A 15,318-nucleotide genomic window follows, 5' to 3' on the forward strand; every position below is an offset into this window, starting at 1 on the left:
TTATTTGTTTGCTGGGAATTAGAACTGAATTAAGAAATAGTTTTGAAACGAATCTTTGCACTTAACAAATGAAATTAAATATGTAGGCTAATGGATGTCTTCAGTTGAGTGCGTACAACACAGTTTCCTTATTCACGAAAGTAAAGGAGTAAAGTAAAGAGTAAAAGTAAAGAGAAAGTAAAAAAGACCAATTGGAGGAGACTCATTCTTTATCCTCATGCAGATGGTCTTTATGCATCAATATGTAGTCCTCTACAGACCCCCTAGTTTTTCGCGATTCTGTGATCGCTGAATCCCACACAAAATAAAAAAAAAAGTTTTAAATCTTTGCAATCCTGCTAAATTCTTAATTAAATGCAGAATAATCGCAAAAAATGTAAATAATATCATAAAACATCAAATTCCAAACCATATCATCAAATAATATTTATTTCAGTTTGCGATTTATTGTTTTACATGATTTATAGACATCGCATAGCAGACACTGCACGTGATATATTTGAGTGTCTCTCGAAAAATGATATCTCACCTGTGCCCTCACAATCGTGACATTACATGGAAGGGGGGCAGAATTGTATTGCAGCCTGTGCTGTAAGCAGACGCAGATGAAGCGCGAGTGATTTACATGTGAAGTCAATGCAAAGATGAGATATAGACATCCTGTGGCGCAAATTGGGCATTTTGTGTGTTTGACGCGCTTCAGACTGCAAAAGACGGTTGCAAACGGAGCAATGGAACAGACAGATGGAGATGAAATTGGTTCAAGATTGGTCAACATCACATCAGAATAACGTTGTTCTTCAAAGTCGTGGGGACGTTGCATTTTGTTTGGAAATGAAAATTGGGTTGATGTCAAAACTTAACATCAGGCCAGCGTCTAACGTCCAACCTAAAATCAACCAAATATCAACATCTAATGATGTTACAGCTTGACGTTGTGTGGACGTTACCACTATGACATCTATCAGACGAATAAATGTCAGTATTTGACGTCAATATGACGTTGGTTTAAGATGTTGGCTCAATGTTAGATTTTGGTCACTTTTGACGTCATTATTGGATGTTTAAATAACGTTGTCCTTAAACGCTGGCTAAACATTGAATTTTGGTCACCTGACATCACGACCTAAATCTAACCTAATATTAACGTCTTGTGACGTTGTGTGCCTGCTGTATCTAAATATACATGTACAATATATGTATATTTCGATACATCGATATAAAAATACAGACACACACACTTTATTTTTTTTATCAGAATGTAATTTTACTTTTCAGAAAACAATTTTAAGAAACACTTTTAAGGAGACATGTATTATTTTAAAACTATTTAGAATTTTATTCTTTTTTATTAGCATATACTTTTAACTTTTATGAAAATGTTTTGTGCAAATTAAACATTTAGCTCAATAAATGCTTAAGGGAGAAAGTGTAATGTTCTTAAAGGTACATTATTATTCATGGGTAAATGAACTATTTTCTCATCAGATACAATGTCTGAATTGTTCAATCTTAACGTTAGATATTCAGCCAATGTTAATTTTTTTATTTTGCTTTGATGACTGACTCTGGCAGAGGATGGACTTTATTTCTCTCTTACCTCCAGGCCTTTAGCAAATGCAATGGCTCCTTTTCCTCGAATGCAGTTCCAAGCCAGATTGAGTGCCTTCAGTCCTGTGTTTTCGGCAATAGCAGCACCCAGGATTTCCCCTGAGGGAGGAGAAACATGGAGAACAGCAACATTGAGGAGTTTTTCATTCTGGAGATTTTGTATCTTCTACTTATAGTTTAATATCTGTAAAAACAAACTGGCTAGTAATTAAGACCCTATAATATAATATAATATAATATAATATAATATAATATAATATAATATAATATAATATAATATAATATAATATAATATAATATAATATAACAAAATATAGTGGTTAACACTGTCATCTCACAGCAAGAAGGTAGCTTATTCGAGCCCCAGCTGGGTCAGTTGGCATTTCTGTGTGGAGTTTGCATGTTCTCCCTGTGTTGCCGTGGATTTCCTCTGGGTACTCCGGTTTCCCCCACAGTCCAAACACATGCGCTATAGGTGAATTGAATAAATGAAATTGTGCATAGTTTATGTGTGTGAGTGCGTGTGGGTGTTTCCGAGTACTGGGATGCAGCTGGACGGGCAACTTATGCTGGATAAATTGGCGGTTCATTCCGCTGTGGCAACTCCAGATTAATAAAGGGACTAAGCCAAAAAAAAAAAAAGAATAAATGAATAATATTTAACAATACAATTTTATTTTATTGTTTAAAAGACTCGGTGAGCAGAAGGGACTTCTTTTTAACATTCATGCAAAATCTTACTGCCCCCAAACTGTAAATAATATCATAAGTACACAGTGGCTAATAAATTAACATTTTTGTTGCTATTTTCCGCTCTCAAAATAATAATAATAACAATAAAAACTCATTTGAATAGCATATTTGATTTGCATAACTATATCAGGCCCCAGTTTCAATGGTCACCAGGGTAGCCTGCCAATAATAAGCCAGCGCCGAACGATTATAAAAAGAAAGCCATCATCACCATATGGAATATGAACGAAGATGCGCCAGAGGAATCTGTCGAGGATGTATGAATCACGGCGGGTCATGGAGGAGTTTCCTGGTGATGATTATATGCAATATTTTATTGAGGCAATTTCCCTGCCTTCACACTCTGTCATTCATGCTGACAGCGATGAGGCTTTAGGACAGTATTGTATATCCCTCCTCATCATCATACTGGAGGTTCTGGTTATTTGAGATGCAGCCCTCTGGAAATCTCAGATGCTTGCAAATAGGAAGATATTGTGCTTTGCGCTCAAGCTGAATATCATTTCCAATTTGCATTGCTGTTAAGAAGAGAGCACTTACTGTAGCTATAGAAAAGTTTTTTCTCAACAATTGCTTTTCTATACATTTGCACAAAAGGATAGGAGTAATCTATGGTGAGTCGGATGTGTTTGAAAGTATGATGAAGTTTGTTGAAAAGTTTGTTAAAGGGATAGTTCACCCAAAACTGAAAATTCTGCCTTCATTTATGAATTCACTCTTCAGTTTTGAAGGCTAGTTTCAACTTCTTTATTCTGTTGAACACAAAACACGAAGTTTTGAAGAAAGCTAAGCTGAAAAAGTTTTTTCTACTATGGAAGTCAATGGTTACAGGATTTCAGCTGTTCTTCATAGTAAATTTCATTTTTTAATTGACCTATCCCTTTAAAAGATTTTTTTACACCAAAAAAGAAGGCCAAGGTGCTCCAGGATTGGCCAGCCCAGTCACCAGACATAAACATTATTGAGCATGCGTGGGCTAAGATGGAGGAGGCATTGAAGATGAATCTAAAGAATCTTGATGAACTCTGGGAGTCCTGCAAGAACGCTTTCTTTGCCATTCCAGATGACTTTATTAATAAGTTATTTGAGTCATTGCAGAGATGTATGGATGCAGTCCTCCAAGCTCATGGGAGTCATACACAATATTCATTCTTTTTTCACTGCAGCATGACTTTATATTCTATACTGTCATTTCTGTTAAGAGACAAGACTTTTGTCTAAGCAAAGTCAGACCTTACGGTCCTAATTAAATAATTAAATATCAAGGCATGATCATATTTTATTTTGGTAAAATAAGTGTAATCTAGAGGCCTTTGTCTTTCATATAAGCCACTTCTGATGTCAAATGATCAACTAGAAGTCAAGTTATTATGTGTTGTTCCTAAAACTTAGATTTCCTAAAACATGACTTTTGTCAGGTAGTGTATTGTGTATTTACTTAAACTGCACCTTTTTCATATGTACAATAGTATTATTTATGTCAATATTGTTGCCAAGACTTTTGGCAACATAAATCTATTTTATAGGTCAATAAAGACTTAATCTATAGGCCAAAAAAAATTTCCATTCTTAGATTTTTTTGTCTTGTTTCAAGTCCAAATATCTAAAAATTCATAAATCAAGAAGCAGTTTCTATAAAAATAATAAATATTTTCTTGTTTTAAGAAATAATATGATTATTTTTCACTATTTTGCTTACCCCATTGGCAGATTATTTTCCATACATTCTCACAAAAGAATAGGAGTAATCTTTAGTGAGCCGGATGTGTTGGAAAGTAGCAGGTTCCACCATATCTGTCTTTGTTGAAGAGTTATTAAAATAATTTAGCAGTGCTTGCTTGAAAGTAAATACTTTATACCTTGTTAAAAGGATAGTTCACCCTAAACTGAAATTTATGCCTTCATTTATGGATTCACCCTTGACTTTTGCAAACTTGCTTGAGCTTCTTTCTTCTGTCGAACACAAAAGACGACGTTTTGAAGAAAGTTGGAAAACTGTAACCATTGACTTCCATAGTATTTGTTTTTTTTAGAACTATGGAAGTCAATGGTTTCAGCTCTCTTCAGAATATTGTCTTTTGTGTTTAGCAGAATAAAGAATCTGGAGTCATAACCCAGCGTTGGGTCAGATAAGGATGTACCCAATGTTGGGTTAATATTTTCAATTACATTTATAATTGGAAACATATATAATTGCTAAGACTTTTGACAACATAAATCTTTTTTATAAGTCAATAATGCCTGAATCTACACTGCGAAAAAATCCTTGTCATACTTACATTTTTTTTGTCTTGTTTTAAGTTTAAATTTCTACACTCTCAGAAATAAAGGTACGCCATCTGTCACTGTGGTGGTACCTTTTCGAAAAGTACAAATTTGTACCTAAAAGGTCCATATTAATACCTCAAAGGTACATATTAGTACCTAAAAAGTACAAAAGTGTTCATCCTAAAATTGTTAGGTACTAATATGTACCGTTGAGGTATTAATATGGACCTTTTAGATACAAATTTGTACTTTTCGAAAAGGTACCACCACAGTGACAGATCGCGTATTTCTGAGAGTGTAGATATTCTTAAATCAAGAAGCATTTTCAATAAAAATAATAAATATTTTCCTGTTTTAAGAAATGATATGAATATTTTTCACTACCTCATTGGCAGAATATTTTCTATACATTCTCACAAAAGAATAGGAGTAATCTTTGGTAAGCTGGATGTGTTGGAAAGTAGCAGGTTCCACCATATCTGTCTTTGTTGAAAAGTTATTAAAATAATTTAGCAGTACTTGCTTAAAAGTAAATACTTTATCCCTTGCTAAAAGGATAGTTCACCCACAACTGAAATTTCTGCCTTCATTTATGGATTCACCCTTCACTTTTGCAAACTTGCTTGAGCTTCTTTCTTGTCGAATACAAAAGACGACGTTTTGAAGAAAGCTGGAAACCTGTAACCATTGACTTCCATTGTATTTGTTTTTTTCTACCATGGAAGTCAATAGTTACAGGTTTTCAGCTCAGCTCTCTTCAGAATATAGTCCTTTGTGTTTAGCAGAATAAAGAAACTCATAAAGGTTTGGAACCACTTGAGGGAGAGGAAATAGTGAGTAAATTTCATTTTTCATATCCCTTTAAAATATTTTCATTGACACCAAAAAAGATGTTTTTTCTATGCTATGAAAAATGTTTGGCTGTCATAACCCAGCGTTGGGTCAAATAAGGATGAACCCAATGTTTTGTTAATTTTTTCAATTACATTGAGTGTATGTGTGAATGAGTGTGTATTGTTGTTTCCCAGAACTGGGTTACAGCTGGAAGGCATCCGCGGTGTAAAACATATGCTGGAATAGGTGGCGGTTCATTCTGCTGTGGCGACCCCAGATTAATAAAAGGACTAAGCCAAAGGAATATGTTACTTTAAGTGCTAGTTCTACCAAGAAGACCTAATGTCAAGTCACTCATATCAATCAGTTCCTAACAATAGCCACTCGACACAAGGAATAAAAAAGCAGTTCATTTACTTTTCATTTGGACGCAGACGTTCATCCGCCATCCTTCCCACCACCATCAGATGGTTTTTTAAACTCAATGGTTGGATTACAACAACACAGCATCATTTAGAGTGTATTTATTTACACTGCACCTTTTTCATATGTAAAATGAATTAATTATTAATGTTTATGTTGCTGCTAAGGCTTTTGGCAACATAAATATCTTTTTATATGTCAATAAAGCCTGAATATACACTGCAAAAAACACTGGTCTTGTTTCAAGTCCAAATATCTATAAATTCTTGACTCAAGAAGAATTTTCGGTCCCACTTTATATTAAGTGGCCTTAACTAATATTTACTTACACGGAAATTAATCATTTGTGACAATGTACTTATTGTGTAAATACATGTATTTACGGTGTACTCATGCTTGATTAAATACCTTGTATGTAATTACATCTGTAATTTACTTCTGTAATTACATCTGTAATTTACTTCTGTAATTACATCTGTAAATACAACGTTGACCATCCCTTACACCTTAACCCACCCTTAAACCTACCCATACCACCAAACCTGTCCATAACCCTCCCCCCATCCCAACTCAAGAGCACCACAGGTCTTCTCAAATACATTATGAACATGGTAAGTACATTGTATTTATTTTTTTGATGCAAGTATATAGTAGTTAAGGACACTTAATATAAAGTGGGACCGAATTTTCAATAAAAGTAACAAATATTTTCTTGTTTTGAGAAATAATATGATTGTTTAGATTATTTAGCTTAGTTGTTTTCAAGGAAAAACTCACTTAATTTTGGCATATTATATCTTAAAACAAGACAATATGTTTTGCTTGTCTAGAAAATGCTTCTTGATTTAAGAATGTTTAGATATTTGGACTAGAAACAAGACATGAACTCTAAAAAAAGCTTTTTTTTTTGCAGTGTAGTTCGACCTTGATGAGTGGACTACTGAATCACTCAGTGAGTTATTTAAAACACTGATTCAATCACAAATGATTCCATTGATTGTCGCTGTTTTTTGCTGTGGCCTACTCTACACTAACAGAATCACTATGGATTGTGTTTTGTCTGCTGCTCTTGTGGAACAACAGAGATGAATCAAGATAAAGCTTGGTGAACAGAAACAAACATGACTTTTGGACAAGTTCTCAATTTTCCTCAGATTTCCCAGTTTACGCTGCAAATTGAAACATCAATGCAGTAAAATATTGTACAGTAGGTCAAACTTTTTTTTAAAAGAATTGCAAATTCAGACATACTTTTTTTTGTCACTTACTGTTCCATGCCTAGCCCTGGCTGAGTCAGTAGGCATTTCTGTGTGGAGTTTGCATGTTCTCCCAGTGTTCGCGTGGGTTTCCTCTGGGTGCTCCGGTTTCCCCCACAGTCCAAAGACATGTGCTATAGGTGAATTGGGTAAGCTAAATTGTCCGAAGTGTATGAGTGTGAATGAGTGTGTATGGGTGAAAGCTCATAACTACAACTTGGTGTATACCTATTAGCTCTCTCTATATTACTCTTTTATTACATTATTTAATTTTTATGCTTTATAATATATTTTATAGGTGACGCAGTGGCGCAGTAGGTAGTGCTGTCACCTCACAGCAAGAAGGTCGCTGGTTCGAGCCTCAGCTGGGTCAGTTGGCGTTTCTGTGTGGAGTTTGCATGTTCTCCTTGCATTCGCGTGGGCTTCCTCTGGGTGCTACGGTTTCTCTCACAGTCCAAAGACATGTGGTACAGGTGAATTGGGTAAGCTAAATTGTCCGTAGTGTATGTGTGTATGTGTTTCCCAGTGATGGGTTGCAGCTGGAAGGGCATCCACTGCATAAAACAAATGCTGACTAAGTTGGCGGTTCATTCCGCTGTGGCGACCCCAGATTAATAAAGGGACTAAGCCGAAAAGAAAATGAATGAATGAATGAATGAATGAATATATTTTGTAATTCAAGCCCCCACTCAAATCCTGTCTAAATATCCCCCAGATGGAGAGTCACACTGTACTGTATAGCTTGTCTTTTGCTTGCTGGACTGAAACTAAATTATCCAAACTTTCTGTCTAGACATTTTTATTACACTCTGGAGTGCTATAAAATCATTAGCAGGCCTGTAATGAACTGCTTGCCCTAAGTGAAACTGACACATTTTAATTACATTCCTGTTGTGGAATATTGCAATGAAGGTTAATGTTCTCTTTTTGTTATACATGTGCCAGGTCAAATCTCAAGCTAATGCACCTTCAAAAGTAAAGTTACAGAGAAATAACTTCTGGTGGATTCGCCAAAACAAAAACTAAAAAAAAAAAAGTTCCTCCTGGGACGTATATGGCGGTCTCCAGAAATTTATATAGTGGTACGCTTTTAGAATGAGCCTGGGTTGGTCGCGCCTGGAGCCACATTGTGTAGGGTGTATGAAAGGGCCCATATGTTTTATGCAATGTGAAATACGTGCAGAATATACAGCTGGGAAAATAAGTATTGAACACGTCACCATTTTTCCCAGAAAAAATATTTCTTAAGGTGCCGTTGACCGGATGCTGATAACAACCAAAGAAATCCATTTATGCAAAGAAAACAAATCTAATAGTTTAGAAATTAAAAGTTATGTGTAATAAAATGAAATGATGCAGGGAAAAAGTATTGAACACATGAACGAAGGCAGGTTAGAAAGGCAGTGAAAGACCAGAAAGCAGCAGAAATCTCTCAGTAGTTATTAAGCAATCTTCTGCCCTTCCTCATTGTAAATGAAAATTAGCTGCTTCAGTCCAACATCTACATTATCAGGATGATGAAGATGAAACCAGAGTGGACATTTCAGCAAGACAATGATCCAAAACACAGCCGAGGAAACTCTCAAATGCTTTCAGAGAAAGAAAATCAAGCTGTAGAATGGCCCAACCAATCACCTGACTTGAATCCAATAGAAAATACAAATTAAAGATTAGATTTGATAGACGAGACCCACAGAACCATCAAGATTTTTACACTCTGTTGAAGTCTGTGAAAAACTCATGTGACTTCATTCTCCATATGAGAGGTGTCTTTATGCTGCCATCACCAAAAAAGCCTTTTAAATACAGTATTAAATACTCAATTTCAGTAGTTCAGTACATCATCCTGTGTCATTTCATTGTTGTTACACATCATTTTTCTGATTGTTTTTGTTTTCTTTTCTTTGTATATTTATATTGTTTGGGTTTTTACCGAAATCTGGTTAAATTCCACGCTGACAGCTCCTTTAGAAATATTATTCCCAGAAAAAAAACATGACATGTTTCAATACTTATTTTCCCTGCTCTAGTTGTCTGTTCATCTACAAGATCAACTGGATAGATTGAAATCTATTTGCTCTGCAATTGTGAGGCAAGGACTTGAGCCAAGCTTTCAAGATCTGTATATGAAAAAAATACTATAAAGTTGATTAATAAACATAGTGTTTGCCCCTTCTCACCTTATATTTATGAAATTTCAATCAAACAGAAGGCACAGAGTTGCATATAGATTATGTAAATCCTTTGTTTACCAGTCTGTAAACTTAATAAATCAGAATTGGGGACTAAGTAGGACTCTGTATTGCTTGTTCATATATTGTTTGTGGAAATATTGACAGGAATTGATGCGAGACGGTTGAATTTGCTTCAACTGAACTCTGGGAACATGAAGACACTTTAAGAAACCTGCCTGCAAAGCTGCAAATTCTGTCCATTTTATCTATAAGAATTTTCCTAAACAGCAGTAAAAGTTCTTCGTTTTTTTTTCTTAAAAGGTATTCACAAAGCTGGAGACAAACTTTGGTAATACTTTATTTTGATGGTCGATTTGAGTATTAGTAGACTGTCTGCTTAATATCTGTTGATACTGCTCCTTCAACTGACATTTAACTGACTATAAGAAACTTTGCAACTACATGTCAACTTACACTAACCCTAACCCCAAGCGAACAGTCTACTTATAATCTATTGAGAATTAGTTGCCATGTAGATGCAATGTAACTTAAATTCAATGAACAGACCATCAAAATAAAGTGCGACACAAACTTTTACTAAAGAATAAAGAGAAGACTTCAAGTCTGCATGAACCGGACGTTGCAGAGACTTTAAGTTAAGTGTGTTGAAGTACTTCCAAATGTAATGGAACATTAAGTAACATATCTTCAGTCGTTTTTCACAGAAGAAACTGAAACATGTTTGTAACTATGAGTAAATGTTGACAGAATTTTCATTTTTAGGTGAACTATCGCTTTAACTCATGATGTGCCATTTATCCATATTAATGCATCCAGTGTAAAGCTGCCCAATTAATAAAAACAAATAAAAAAAGATCGGGATAATATTACATACCACTAATATACACCTAATTAGGTACACCTGTCTAACTGCTCGTTAACGCAAATTTATAATCAGCCAATCACATGGCAGCAACTCAATGCATTTAGACGTGTAGACATTGTCAAGACGATCTGCTGCAGTTGAAACTGAGCATCAGAATGGGGAAGAAAGGTGATTTAAGTGACTATGAACATGGTTGTTGGTGCCAGACAGGCTGGTCTGAGTATTTCAGAGACTGCTGATCTACTGGGATTTTTTAACGCACAACCATCTCTAGGGTTTACAGAGAATGGTTTGAATAAGAGAAAATATCCAGTAAGTCCAGTAAGTAAATATCCGCAAATACCTTGTTGATGTCAGAGGAGAATGGCCAGACTGTTTCCAGCTGATAGAAAGGCAACAGTAACTCAAATAACCACTCGTTACAACCAAGGTATGCAGAAGAGCATCTCTGAACACACAACATGTCAAACGTTGAGGCGGATGGGTTACAGCAGCAGAAGACCACACCGTGTGCCAATCCTGTCAGCTAAGAACAGGAAACTGAGGCTACAATTCACACAGGCTCACCAAAATTGGACAATAGAGGATTGGAAAAATGTTGCTTGTTCTAATGAGTCTTGATTTTTGCTCCAACATTCGAATGGTAGGGTCAGTATTTGGCATCAACAACATGAAAGCATGGATCCATCCTGCCTTGCATAAGCAGTTCAGGCTGGTGGTGGTGGTGTAATGGTGTGGGGGATATTTTCTTGGCACACTTTGGGCCCATTAGTACCAATTAAGCATCGTGTCAACGCCACAGCCTACCTGAGTATTGTTGCTCACCATGTCCATCCCTTTATGACCACAGTGTACTCATCTTCTCAGACTGGGTCTTGAACACAACAATAAGTTCACTGTACTCAAATGGCCTCCACAGTCTCCAGAGCTCAATCCAATAGAGCACCTTCGGGATGTGGTGGAACGGGAGATTTGCAGCATGGATGTGCAGCCGACAAATCTGCAGCAATTGCGTGATGCTGTCAAGAAATATTTTCAGTACCTTGTTGAATCTATGCCACAAAGGATTAAGGCAGTTCTGAAGGCAAAAGAGGTTCCAACCCGGTACTAGTAAGGTGTACCTAATAAAGTGGCCGTGAGTGTATATATATTAAAAACTGCAATAATAGAAAAACTATGTGGTCACTTAGCAACCAAACACCACTTCTTTAAAAAGCAAAGTGAGGATGTGTAAGTTGAAGTAGTGAACGTTTCTCCTCAGGCTTGTCAGGTCATCTCTTACCTGCTGTATCTGTAAGTGTGTTGTGACTCAGGTCGAGGTGCTGCAGTTTCTGGTTGGCCATCAGAGCTGGAGACAGGTGTTTGGCCGCTCGCTCATCCAGATGGTTTCCGGAGAGGTTGACAGAGAATAAGGTGCCGTTTTCCAACAGCATGCTGGACAAAGCCCTGGCTCCGTATTCACCCATCCGGTTTTCTGACAAATCAATTTCTGGAAGGGAAAAAGCATAGGCTTAACAGTCAATATCTTGAGGCAGCCGTACACAGTCAACTGCACAATCTCAAATGAGTACATTCATTCAGTTGAACAGCGATTGCTTGGATCTGAACACAAAACTTTACAAAACAAGAAATATTTGCATATAATAATAAATAATAATTATAATAATAACGATTATTAATTATTAATATTAGGTTTTTTTATTTGTGGCCTTATTAATTTTCCTTTGACTTAGTCCCTTATTTATCAGGGGTCACCACAGTGGAATGAACCACCAACGATTCCAGCATATGTTTTACGCAGCGGATGCCCTTCAAACCGCAACCCAGTACTGGGAAACACCCATACACGCTCACATTTACACACACACACTCGTACACTATGGCCAATTTGGTTTACCCAGTTAACCTGTACTACGTGCCTTCGGACTGTGGGGGAAACCTGAACACCAGGAGGAAACCCACAGCAACATGGGGAGAACATGGAAACTCCACACAGAAATGCCAAGCGGCCCAGCTGTGACTCGAACCAGCAACCTTCTTGCTGTGAGGCAACTGTGCTAATCACTGAGTCACCGTGCCGCCTATTAAAATCTAGTTTATTATATGTATTTTTTGATATTTTTCCTATTTTTTGTAGAAAACTACAGCATTGGGTCATTTGTTTGAATTAAAATAGTTGTTTTCTTACCATAGCAACTATAAATTTACCACGACAAATTAATTCAAGTATTTACCACAGTATTCATCCATTTTCTTTTCGGCTTAGTACCTTTATTAATCAGGGGTCGCCAGAGCGGAATGAACTGCCAACTTATCCAGCATATGTTTTACGCAGCGAATGCCCTTCCAGCTGCAACCTATCACTGGGAAACATCCATTTACACTCATACATTACATACAATTTAGCCTACCCAATTTACCTATAGCACATGTCTTTGGACTATGGGGGAATCCGGAGCACCCGGAGAAAACCGCCAACACGGGGAAAAAAGCAAACTCCACACAGAAATGCCAACTGACCCAGCTGGGACTCGAACCAGCGACCTTCCTGCTGTGAGGCGATTGTGCTACCCACTGTGCCACCGTGATACCCTATTGAATTCAATATCATATTTATTTCTCTGGTCTTTCTGTTAGAAATATTTTTCTTGAACATCGTCTTATCTTTTGGGAGAAGCCTGTGTTATTTCCGGCCCAAGGAAAAAAGTAACTTTAAGTCAGAATTTGCCAGAGGTATGAATAATTTCAGGCGTAATTGTACATATATAAATACTGTAACAATAAATATCCACTAGCAGTCTTCTCAGACATCTGAACCCTATTTTATTTCCTCAGAAATCACAATGTAGAACAATAACACAGTTTGCAAGACATAGGTTTAAAGTTTCTCTGTCCCCCATGTTCCTCTACAAAAAAATAAAATAACAAGTCGAGGATCAAACTGATCTGAAGTTAATCCCGAACTCGAGCCTGGGAGTGTGTCGTTGTGTGTGGGATGGCACAGTAGTGGCGTGTCAGCTGAAGGTTACCTGTGATGTAGCAATTCTCTTTTAGCATGTCAGCAATGGCAGCTGCTCCTGCTCCCTCCATCCAGTTGTCTCGCAGATTCAGCTTCAGGATGGAGGTGTTGGTCACTAAAGAAATCGCCAGAGCTTTGGTGCCCTACAGAGGAGAGTTGATAAACTCAAAGTGTGCAAACCCACATGAAAATTATAATTTATTGTAAATGTTTTAACCATTGTTATCAGTGGTGATTTAGGATTTTTGCTGATATAGATAAGCAGATATAATTAATATTAATATTTCATAATTGATTGACTAAAAAGCCTTTATTTGTCACATACACTTTTACATGCAGTGAAACTGGACCCCTGACCATACACAAACCATACACAAACATCACACATTCCAGGGGAAGACAGGTCAGACGAGAGGTAGCTTTTAGAAAGAGGAAATCAGATACATTAAGGAAGAGGGAGGCGAAAAAATAGCCCCTCGCAGACTGTCCTTTGAAGTGTGAGATCGGGGGGGTGGGGGGGGGGGGGGGGGGGTAGGGGGCACAAGCACATAAACACATAGACATAACACAGCAACAGGGGATGTGGATATAGTCTGACAAATGTGGCAGCCATCTGGTCCTGCAGCCAGGGGCGCTGGTCACAGACCCGCCTACCCACACCGGTGGGTGAAAGCACACAAAGGCATGGGATGTGGGGGTTAGGCAGTCATTGCCTATCTGCAGCTGTGTATGTGTGTGTGTAAGCCTGTAGAGTCTCACAGGTGTCCTTGGAACAGGGGGCAGGAATTTCGAGAGTCACCTTATCTTGCTCTTCGAGGAAGTTGTTTGTCTCCAGCCGAGGCCATCTAGAAGGAGAGTCACAGGGAAGCCAAAAGAGAAGAAAAGGCTTTCAATTTGGGTTAATATCTGACAATTTCACAGTGTAACGCCACGCCAGCAGAGGGAGCCCTCGCCCAACTACTGACTCAGTTCCACTCCCTCTGCAGTCACTTCCTGTTTGTTCTGTTTTTCAGCAAGAGCTCAGGCCAAGCTTCCTTGTGAAGTATTGCCAGTTCACCTGCATTACCAAGCATTGTTCCAAGAGACTTTCTTGACTGCCTGCCTGTGTATGACCCTGCCTGCCTTGATCAAGTATGTTATCTGTCTTTGCCCTCTTGCTCTGTTTTGGACTGCTTATTGTTGCCTTGAACTTTTGCCTACCTTCTCACCACGTCTTCTGGATTTGCCCCTGTGTTTGTTGATCTGTTTTGGACTGATTGTTGTTATACTGAATGTTTGCCTGCACTCTCACTATGTCGTCTGTATTTGCCCGTTTGTTATTGGATTGGACTGATTACATGTTGCCGACTCTCTGCCTGTTTATTCGTTGATATCTCTGCCTAACCCCTTTAATAAAATTCTGCACATGGAATGTAATACTGTCTCAGACCCCTCGTTACAGAATACTTTGCCTACCCTGAATCCAGCGGAAGTTTCAAGCCTGTAAGATACAGAAAACTAGACCCAGCCATGAACTCAGTAGCCAAAATTTTTGAACTGAATCAAGGCCTGAGGACTACTGAGCACTATGTTTCTGATTTTTGTGAACTTTGTTTCCTGGTGGATTTTAATAAAGTGGCGTTAAAGGACATTTTTAGAAACGGACTTAATGAACCCTGGAGATCAAGGCTGCCAGGTGTAAAAATAAAATTTTCACTGGCCCAGTACATTGACTATGCGCTGTTGATCAGTGGTTCTTCTCTCACTGTGGGTCCAGTAGAAGAATACAGCAAAACCTCTGCTCAAGCCACGCCAGGGCCTGCTCAAGTCACACCAGGGCCTCCTCAAGCCACACCAGGGCCTCCTCCAGCTCACAAGATGGCTGTCTCCAGTCCTCCAGTTCACAAAATGGCTGCCTCCAGTTCCCCAGCTCACAAGATGGCCACTTCCAGTCCTCCAGCTCAAAAGATGGCTATCTCCAGTCCTCCAGTTCACAAAACGGCCGCCTCCAGTCTTCCAGCTCACAAGATGGCCGCCTCCGTTTCTCCAGCTCACAAGATGGCCAACTCCAGTCCTTCAGCTCACAAAGTGGCCACAACCAGCCCTCCATGGCTC

General features: G+C 38.0%; 1 protein-coding gene across 1 annotated transcript in view; it reads right to left on the reverse strand.

The window, feature by feature from the left end:
- The window catches only part of lrrc74b (leucine rich repeat containing 74B), a 33,302-nt gene that overhangs the window by 2,776 nt on the left and 15,208 nt on the right, over positions 1 to 15,318 (reverse strand). Inside the window, exons 4-6 of the mRNA XM_056456849.1 lie at positions 13,235 to 13,367; positions 11,488 to 11,694; positions 1,601 to 1,710 (exon numbers count right to left, since the gene is read on the reverse strand). Of these exons, the coding sequence (XP_056312824.1) occupies positions 1,601 to 1,710; positions 11,488 to 11,694; positions 13,235 to 13,367 (450 nt within the window). The remainder of the gene's footprint in view (positions 1 to 1,600; positions 1,711 to 11,487; positions 11,695 to 13,234; positions 13,368 to 15,318) is intronic.

The sequence above is a fragment of the Danio aesculapii genome, chromosome 5 (genome assembly GCF_903798145.1).
Source record: "Danio aesculapii chromosome 5, fDanAes4.1, whole genome shotgun sequence".
In the NCBI taxonomy this organism is placed as follows: domain Eukaryota; kingdom Metazoa; phylum Chordata; class Actinopteri; order Cypriniformes; family Danionidae; genus Danio; species Danio aesculapii.